The sequence below is a fragment of the Botrytis cinerea genome, chromosome 9, assembly GCF_000143535.2.
Source record: "Botrytis cinerea B05.10 chromosome 9, complete sequence".
NCBI classification, from domain to species: Eukaryota; Fungi; Ascomycota; class Leotiomycetes; order Helotiales; family Sclerotiniaceae; genus Botrytis; species Botrytis cinerea.
In genome coordinates this window covers 261,450-270,240 of record NC_037318.1, presented here as the reverse complement: position 1 = coordinate 270,240, position 8,791 = coordinate 261,450, and the positions used below count along the sequence as shown (strand labels likewise).

Below are 8,791 nucleotides of genomic sequence, written 5' to 3'. Positions count from 1 at the left end.
TGAGTGATAAGCATTTTGTTCATATTAATCTACCTGATATGCATATGCATAGCTATACCAAAGTATCAACACCTGCAGCTATTTTTTTAATTACACTTTTAAACCATGCTATCATTCCTCCATAATCCTACAATTCCCTATCCTACAGGATGCCAAATTATCTTCTAACTGTACCATTCCTCGCGGAATCAATACCATCCACACCATTAACCAAACCCAAATTGGCTTGCCAAAGTTTCTTCTCATTCAATAACCACACTTGCATTTTATCTCCCTCATTTCCGAGAATAAAGTTTGCGGAACCACCATCTACTGCAATTTTTCCAAGCAAAACACCTCCCTCGTTCCAAACATTGACTCCGTCTCCGCATCCTGCATATACATTTCCTGCATTATCAGTTTTAATGCCATCTGGGAGACCTGTTTGTGGTACTGCAAACATTCTCTTATTAGCAAGAGCTGGTTCACCTCCACGAGTGATCACATCGTATGCGTAAATGGCTCTTGGGGCAGTAGGGGCAGTGGCATTGCCGGTTCCGTCGGTAATGTAGGCGGTTTTTTCGTCGGGACTAAATGTGATACCATTTGGTTCTTGGATACCATCCGCAACGACACGAATGTCATTTGTACCTGGCATGTAGCGGTAAACTTGAGGTGGAAGTAAGGGTTGAGGACGGATTCCTTGCCAGGAACCGTATGATGGATCTGTGAACCATAAGGCTCCGTCGCTTGTCACGTGGACATCGTTGGGTGAGTTGAATTCAACGCCGTAGTAGTTGTTGATGATGGTTGTTGTAGTATAAGGAGCTGTGGAATTCATGAAGACAAGACCACCGGGTGCTGTCATGGATCCTTGGTCGCAGATTACGAGACCATCGTTATACTTTGCTCCTCCGTTTGCGAGGGTAAGGGTTCCTTCTGGCTCAATAACAGTAGCGGCCCATGAATCACCGGATTTATCTAAACGAGTAATGGAAATCGCTTTGTTGTTAGTGGCAGGAGAGCTGCTATTTGAGGCATATTGGTTACTCGTGACGAAAAGAGTAGATTCATCGAAAAAGATAGCGGCTTCATGGAATTGAGGAAAAGAAGAATTTAGGATATTGCTGATGGCTGGCGCGTCTCCAAGGATTGAAGTAAAAGATTCATTGTAGACTTGGAATGGTGAGGCATTGCTAACATTGTACAAATCCAAAGTGGTGATTGTATCGGCGGTGTAGGTCTAATAAGGGGTCATTAGTTTGGGGTCATAGCTGTTGCCATCACTCTGTACTTACATATACTGCATCTTGAGCCAAGGCACCAGTGGCAATGGCCAAAGTTGGAAGAATATCTCTCGAGTACATTGTTGCTTTGTTTATAGCTTATAAAAATGAACAGACATAGATCCAGCCAAGTAAAGCACCCATCAAAAGACATGGCTAAATACTTATACTGAAGAATTATGGGACTGGATCGTCGAATGTGCCGTCCTGGTGGATCTATCTATCAATATCACTTGGCATCTGGGCACAGTCATCGACGGTGGCACATAATTTGTAATTTGTCCGTAGTCTTGAAGCATTTGCCAATGTCCATTGCAATTTGGGTTAACACCGTGAAACGTAAGTGCCAAGAACGGAAAAAATGATGCTGAAAAGGGGTGGTGAAAATTGATGAATTTGGTGCTTCCAGAAGGCATGAAAGGCCCTACTTTGTTTCTTTCGTATGTATGAAACATGCTAGAGATTCTTTTGGGGGGTGCCAAGGTTGAAATCTTCATCTACCAGATCTTTCACCTCGTCGTCGACCAGATTCCTGGACCTTCGAGGAACTTTAAGATTTCTTGGCATCATCCCATGGCTCATTTCAGAGCCAATGCGATTATGTGCATGGTGCTCTGATGAAGTCCTTACCGATGTATGGCCGTAATTTCAAACCTTAAAATTTCTGCCCGTCCGAAGGAAAGCCACAAGCGTCAAATGATGCGCTGGATGGCTGTCGGTATACCGAGAGCAGGGTTTGCATCATGGTTCGAGTTGAAGTGATCTCCTGGGACTCGATTGCTGATCTTGCAAGTTGCAGCACCTCCTTCTTCTTATCGGCAATACCCTAATGTGGAATGAACTGCATTGCGTTGTGTTGAACTGGGTAGACTGGGTTCAGTTGTGTCGAACTAGATACCCAGCAGATATGGTATCGCATCGTACTATCGAAGTCTGTGGGCACGTGTTTTAGATATGACTAATATGATTGGTCGTGCCGAATGCGATAAGTTCTGCCGAAAAGAGCCCAACAGAATCCAGTCACCCATTGGGTGTTTATGACTCTTTTCCCAGTATCTGTCTAGCATTGCGCTTGCCGCGACTAAAGCTCTCCCGACAACCCAGTGTGGCATGTAAATAATACGGAAGCCGAGACAGCCACTGCTTGAAAGAATGGGCGTGTCGGCATGTGCCGGTATATTCGAAGTTGGCATTTCAGCATCGTTATTGCCAATGGTGACCCGATAGATAAATCCGTAAAACAAGATCAAATATGGGAGCGTGATTTATATCGAATGCTAAAATGGTTATATATTTTTACATCAGCACCGGACATTCATGTATAAAAGTCTGTGCTGTGCGTGTCATCCCCGCCAGATTACCATGGAACCCAGATTGATCAGAGAGCCATCGTAATTCGCAAAAAACCACAAAAAAATACCTGCGGCCACAAATGGGCTAGTCTCTTATCTACCCCGCTAAGGTTAACCGTTCTTTCCAAATGTACCGATTAACCTTCAACTCTTGCCTACCTGCTCCTGCCACCAAGATCCATATCAACTACACAGCAACATAGCTTGGTTCCGATAGACAATTACTCATCCGTCATATATCCCTTGTCTTCAGTATTCCTGTCTGACGGCCATCAATTTCATCGGCCATCCAGCATCTTTTCCTGGGCTCTCTCCAAGATTACACAGTCACCCATTATTACTCCATCTCAGCCTCGATTGAATCATGAATTCGAGACAGCATAGTACTACCACTAGTAGGGCCAACCGAGTCCAGAAGCAGCCACGTATCTACACTTGCTCGGTGTGCCAGAGAGTGTTTAAGAGAAGTGAGCATTGTTCAAGGCATGAACGTGGCCGTGAGTACAATCGATCGTGCGAGTCATGCAAGTTCCTTTGTTGATACGAGTTCAACCTCTAGATACCCAGGAAAAACCATTCCCTTGCAGATTATGCGGTCGGAGATACGCGCGAAAGTATGTTGAATATTGCGCGACTCTGATGTTCGTCGTCGTGGAAGATCGTTTTGACTAATTTCTTATCTAGGGATGTCGTCATACGACATGAAAAGTCTTTTCACCGCGTCGAAAATCCACGACGTCAACAACCTCCTCCCCCCTTACAACCATCATCTCCAGATTTAGATGCTGAGTCTGAACCATTCGCAGATTCGATGGTTGCTAATGCGCAAAATTATACTACTGAGCCTCGGCTCCCCCAGATGCCAACAAAACTCGACCATCAAGATTCACCAGAGATGCAATCTACGCTAGATCCTCTACTACGGGAACATGATGCACAATTAGCTGGGCATTCCAGTTCATCTGGCCCTCAAATGAATGGACATGGTGGTCCAAATCACGGATTTCAACAATATCAAAATGGTTTCATAGATCCCGCCTTGGATATCTCTGATCTCTTTGGACCATCCCCAAATCTGATAGCTCGAACCTGACAATCACAGTATCCTTTGCAAAAAATGCAATAAATTTCATAACTTCTTAAACATCTTATGCAGCACAACGACATTACGATAAAGGCAATTTTGGGGACTGGGATATCACGATCCGGTGTTGTGGGATATATACAAATGACAAGGTCTGAGACATTTCGATTAATGATCTCGAGTGCACATTTGAAGGGAAATGCTGTCAACCTTGAGATGTTTACTACACTGGCATAGAGGTTTTGCTTAGAGATGTGTTTAATCATCTCATCTTTTCTTTTGGGAAACCTGCATACACAGCTTTCAGACAAGCAAGTCAATGGTAAATTTCACTGGAAGGGGGTTTCGGTATTTAATTTCTTTGAGAAGATACCATGTTTGTGCCCCTCAAGAGCACCTCACTTATTTCTAAGCGATTAGCTCAATTCAGAAGTTTCGAGATTTAATGAATGCAATCCACAATGTGCTTGTGAAGCCGTTTACTTTCTTTATCTCGATGAACAGCGGAATGTTGGCAATCGGCTTCTTTGTTCCCTTCGTCAGAATCGTTGAGGCTCCTACAAGCTTCCACGTTATTGTTCATGTGTTTTGGTTTACGATTCTTTCAGCAGCTGCCTAAGATTGAGACTTTCCGAGCTGGATCATATAATTAGGTCTTTTTCTTAATAAGAAGTCGAATACATGTTCAAAACAATGCCTTTTAAACGTGTCAAGTATCGAGTGCGATAGGTACAATGTTCGTTTATATTAACTCATCTACTAGCACTCACAACCACAGAAATCACAACTATCAATACAACCCAACTCTATTTTCTTGGTACCCCTCTTCGCGTTATTAAGATGCCACCACAATTGACCAGAGTTAATGTAAGTTCTCTCCCAGGAGACCAACGCACCTGTGCGATCTGTCAAGACAATCTCGGTGCTGGAGAAAACGGAGAACCAGTTAAAACTGCGTGCAATCACGTTTTTGATCGAGAATGTGTTCAACGATGGCTTGACGCAGATCACACAACCTGCCCCATTTGCCGCGAGGAAATTCGTAACATAACTGGTGGCGTAAGGGAAGCGGCAAGGGATAGGATTAGACAGATCAATAACGCTGCGAGACGCATCAGAGATAGAGCTGTTGATGAGAGAGAACAAATGATGCAAGCCCAGGCGGATTATGGAGGTGGAAATGAAGATAATCATCTCGAGGGAAATGTTGGAGAAGAGCTCGAACCCATGCCACTTGATGTGCCGGGGAATTTTAGTGCTTCTATTCCTCCCCTCCATGTCTCGCCAGTCAGGAGACCATCGTCGAGAAGACAGTATTCACCAAGAAGATTTTCCTCACCACCCGATAGATACCATTCCCCTCCTCCCCGAGTTTCCAGTTCCGCAACAGTGCAACACGCCGAAGCAACCTATATCACCGCGCTCTCCACCCTCCGCTCCCTCGACACCAAAATAATCAACCAAGCACGCGTCTCCTACGAAGCCAATGCCGCCAAACACGACGCAGAACACAACGTCCAACTCGCCTTCCAGGAACTCCAACGCGCAGTTCTATCAGGCGATCAGGAGTTCATCGATCTTGCGCTGTCCATGCAGGAAAGCGTCACGATGCGCTTGGATCATGCGCATATTGCGATGGCGCAGTATAGTACGCCGTTGAGGGAGTGGATGGAGGAGAGGCCGAGGGCGAGCGAGAGGTTAGATAGAGCGAGAGTGCTGTTTGCGAGGATGAGGGATGAGTTTGTGAGGGGGGTGAGAAGAGGAGAGGAGAGAGGAATGAGAGATGATGAGGTTGGTGCGGAGGAAGAGGTTTGGGAGATTTATGATCCGAGGGATTTTGAGTGAGTCGGTAGGTAGGTAGGTGTGGTAATGATTATTTGATGGGGAATAGGTGAGTTAGATCATCTGATTTTTGAAATTGGGTTTTATTTCTTCTATGTTTGCTTGCTTGCTTAGGATTTTCCTACTCAACTCCTGACTTCCTTGCCATCCACATTAAAACTTACCCGTTCGTAAGTAAGTAAGTATACAATACCATAGCTAAACTTTCTCCCCTCTATTCACTCTTCTTCAATTTTTCTTTTAATACAATACACAATTAAAATTGACATATTAACAACAGGCTTGGACGAATATTACTTTGCGATGGAAATGATGAGATGAGATGGGATGAGATGTGATGTGATGTTAAGTGACATGATATCATAAAATTGTATGATCTAAGGTGCTTTTTTTAAATAGAAAAAGAATAAATAGATTATGCTTGCGTACTTTTGTACGTATGGGTTTCGAAATATGAGCTTGGTTATTCTGGATTGATGGACTGGGATGTCTATCTAGGGATTTGGGTTTACCGCACGCGATACGATGTGCCAGTATGGGTGGTGGTGAATTGGGAATTTGATGTGGTGGTTTGAGTGGATACTTGGGTAGGTAGGTAGGGGAGTAGGAGGATAGGGGGGTGAGTAGGTAGGCAGATAGGCATTTGTGATATCGTGTATCGAGATAGTTAGTTACACTGCTGAGTGGGATGGAGGGTTTTGGGATTGGGTTAAGTTTATGGGGCGGGGAGTAGGATGGCTTGGGAATAATAGATGGATAGAAGATGTATGCATAAATAAAAATATCAATATGCTGGGAGAATATTGAGATTCGGATAGAAGGTGGCTTGATTCTCATAGTTTTTCCCTGGCATTTCGATGGGGGAGTTGAGAAATGTTTACTATACGTACCAATGTTTCACTGCTCATGTCCGGCCGAGCCTTGGAGTGGTGTCGAGAATTCATTGGATTTGGATGAATATCTACTCTTTCTCCTTCTTCTTTGATAGATGGCTAGCATATATTCACATTTGTGTCGAATAATCAGGCTAGTGTCTTTGGTATCTTTGGTGAGATATATGGGGGTTTGTTCACTCGAGATGTTTGGCTTGCTTGACGTTATATGGATGGCTGCGGAGGTGGATGAAGATTACATTGCTGAGGTTACCAAGTGGAGATCTGTGAGGCCCGGAATACTGATTTTCGATTTTGTTGTCCTGGGTTGATGATACTCACGGTGTGGTGTGTGTTAGTTCGCTGGTGGTGATTGACTAGAGGGGAAAAGCTGCAGAGTTTAAGAAATTTTCCATGCGTTTCATTTTACAATGGCGTAACGAATGACACAATCTCTTTTGATTATCACCCAAGTTTATGTATCGTGTATGGCAGATAAAATTATGCAATATTTGAATGCGCTTCCTGAAAAGTTTTTCTGTCCAACTGTTGGTTCCCACTAAAGAGGCAATTTACTTTCGTACGAATGTGGCAGAACGAGTGATTTGTGAAAATCGTGTCGTGGGTATACAATTTATTGACATGAATTTAGCAGGTGGTTGGTCATATATGGAAGATAGTGAGAGGCTGTTCCGCAAATAGAAGGGGAAAGGTTTTGGACGTTTCTCCTGTGTGAGAGGGGATGATAGAAATTTGGGCTGCTAGTGCTCTGGTACGAGACCTGCTATTAACAGATAATGGCTCAAATGTGAAGGCAGTTGACTGCAGGTTCACGTAGATCAATTTGTTTAAGTGGGAATTGATACTCGCAAAGAGAGATAAATGCAGAGTTGATATGTTGTCACTTACATATTATGCAGTTGGTATACGACAGATAATCTTACAGCCCGTCAATAATACCGCTAATCGTATGATATCATTCTAAAATATGACTCCATTTTCAAACTGTTTCAAACTGTTATTTCACTTCTTAATGTTTAAATTCTTCGATTGACAGAAGAAAAGTCTTAGAATCAATTAATACTCATGTTCGCCAATGGAGACCCCTTGCGCTGGATCAGTGGTTGATGAAGGCGTTACAAGCATTGTCTCTTATATACAGGTACCGACAACACTATCAGTGCTGTTCTTGATGTAGGAGTATATGGAAGGATTCCAACGCCAACATTTTGATAAATGTTGGATGACTGCATGTCCTGGTGTTGAACCAGCCACGGGGCGGAAAAAGGATCGTAATTAGCACACGCATCAAAAGTAACCCCATTATTGAGATCAACAGCTACTAAATTCAAGACTTCGCAATTGATGGACTTGCCCTTAAGAAATCGTTTTTGCTTTCAAGGGTACCATTATGATTAATTTCACAGGACCCATCTTGTCTCCAACACTGCTGTTGACTCTTGCAGCGATCAGCTTGGTGCATTCTCTGGACACTCGTTTATTTCATGATTTCTCGTGCTGATTTTCAGATACCATAATACCCATCAGTAACCGTGATATACAACCTCTTTTTCCACCTTTTACGAAAATTTCCAGGTCCGATATTATGGGGATCGAGCCGATTACCTTATATTATTTCTCTAGTGCGAGGCAATCATGCATTAAACCTAATAAAAATTCACCAAAGATATGGCGAAGTTGTTCGTTTGGCTCCAGATAAGATATCTTTTACGGAAGAAAAAGCTTGGAATGAAATCTATGTACATCTTCCGGGATATGCAGATCTTACTAAAGATCCTGTATGGTACAAAGGCATGAGTGATGTGTTTTTATCCTTTGAAGAGATATTTATTAATTTCGTTTCAAGCACCGGATGAGATGTTTCAGAATACTGTCACGTCTCTTGATGCGGAGCGGCATGCTCGATTTCGAAAAGCGCTTAACTTAGTACTTCATTTACCGAGACAAGTCTACGGAATCAAAATCCTCTGATTGAGTTTTTTGCAGATCTACTTATTGATCACTTGAATGACTTAGTCACGAGTTCCAAGTCTCCAGGTAGTGGCACAATCATAGATATTTTTCAATGGGCTAGCTGGTTCGCAGTGATGTCGTTGGCAAACTTGCGCTGGGCGAATCTTTTGGTTCCTTGGCGAATAGTGAACTTCATCCCTGGACTAACACCTTAAATACTTTCCTGAAAGGAATGGTATACGCAGTGGCTACTAGATGGTACCCATTAATCGAATCTATAGTATTCAAATTATTCCCAAAAAGTGTGATGGAGATACATAGAAAACATTCAGAGCTTGCGAATGATCGAATAAATAAATTTTTGAATCTGGAAAAGTAAAAGCCGGAATTTGTTGCCTCGTT

The 8,791-nt window shown here is 43.1% G+C and overlaps 3 protein-coding genes across 4 annotated transcripts; 2 read left to right on the top strand and 1 right to left on the bottom strand.

Moving 5' to 3' along the window:
- On the bottom strand, positions 1-1,473 carry BCIN_09g00770 (hypothetical protein). The gene is made up of 2 exons (XM_001552644.2): positions 1,278-1,473; positions 1-1,222 (listed from the first exon to the last, which is right to left on the bottom strand). The coding sequence occupies exons 1-2, from the start codon at positions 1,344-1,346 to the stop codon at positions 158-160; spliced, it is 1,134 nt and encodes a 377-aa protein (XP_001552694.2). The 5' UTR covers positions 1,347-1,473; the 3' UTR covers positions 1-157.
- Positions 1,474-2,575: 1,102 nt separating this feature from the next.
- On the top strand, positions 2,576-4,243 carry BCIN_09g00760 (hypothetical protein). Its single transcript, XM_024694878.1, has 3 exons — positions 2,576-3,114; positions 3,177-3,231; positions 3,302-4,243. The coding sequence occupies exons 1-3, from the start codon at positions 2,982-2,984 to the stop codon at positions 3,708-3,710; spliced, it is 597 nt and encodes a 198-aa protein (XP_024550671.1). The 5' UTR covers positions 2,576-2,981; the 3' UTR covers positions 3,711-4,243.
- Positions 4,244-4,376: 133 nt separating this feature from the next.
- Positions 4,377-6,932, top strand: BCIN_09g00750 (hypothetical protein). 2 transcript variants are annotated; one of them, XM_024694877.1, is made up of 2 exons: positions 4,377-5,592; positions 5,824-6,932. In XM_024694877.1, exon 1 carries the CDS (start codon positions 4,542-4,544, stop codon positions 5,544-5,546), a length of 1,005 nt encoding a protein of 334 aa, XP_024550670.1. In that variant the 5' UTR covers positions 4,377-4,541; the 3' UTR covers positions 5,547-5,592; positions 5,824-6,932. The 2 variants fall into 2 exon arrangements, with proteins under 2 accessions (XP_024550670.1, XP_001552692.1); XM_001552642.2 differs by having other exon boundaries at positions 4,377-6,932.
- Positions 6,933-8,791: the final 1,859 nt, after the last annotated feature.

Excerpts from the sequence above, each read along its gene's own strand:
- BCIN_09g00770 (XM_001552644.2), bottom strand. The coding sequence starts at position 1,346 with ATGTACTCGAGAGATATTCTTCCAACTTTGGCCATTGCCACTGGTGCC. Across the intron at positions 1,223-1,277 it reads TGGCTCAAGATGCAGTATAT|ACCTACACCGCCGATACAAT; the intron begins GTAAGTACAGAG and ends ACCCCTTATTAG.
- BCIN_09g00750 (XM_024694877.1), top strand. The coding sequence starts at position 4,542 with ATGCCACCACAATTGACCAGAGTTAATGTAAGTTCTCTCCCAGGAGAC.
- BCIN_09g00760 (XM_024694878.1), top strand. The coding sequence starts at position 2,982 with ATGAATTCGAGACAGCATAGTACTACCACTAGTAGGGCCAACCGAGTC. Across the intron at positions 3,115-3,176 it reads TTCAAGGCATGAACGTGGCC|ATACCCAGGAAAAACCATTC; the intron begins GTGAGTACAATC and ends TTCAACCTCTAG. Across the intron at positions 3,232-3,301 it reads GGTCGGAGATACGCGCGAAA|GGATGTCGTCATACGACATG; the intron begins GTATGTTGAATA and ends TTTCTTATCTAG.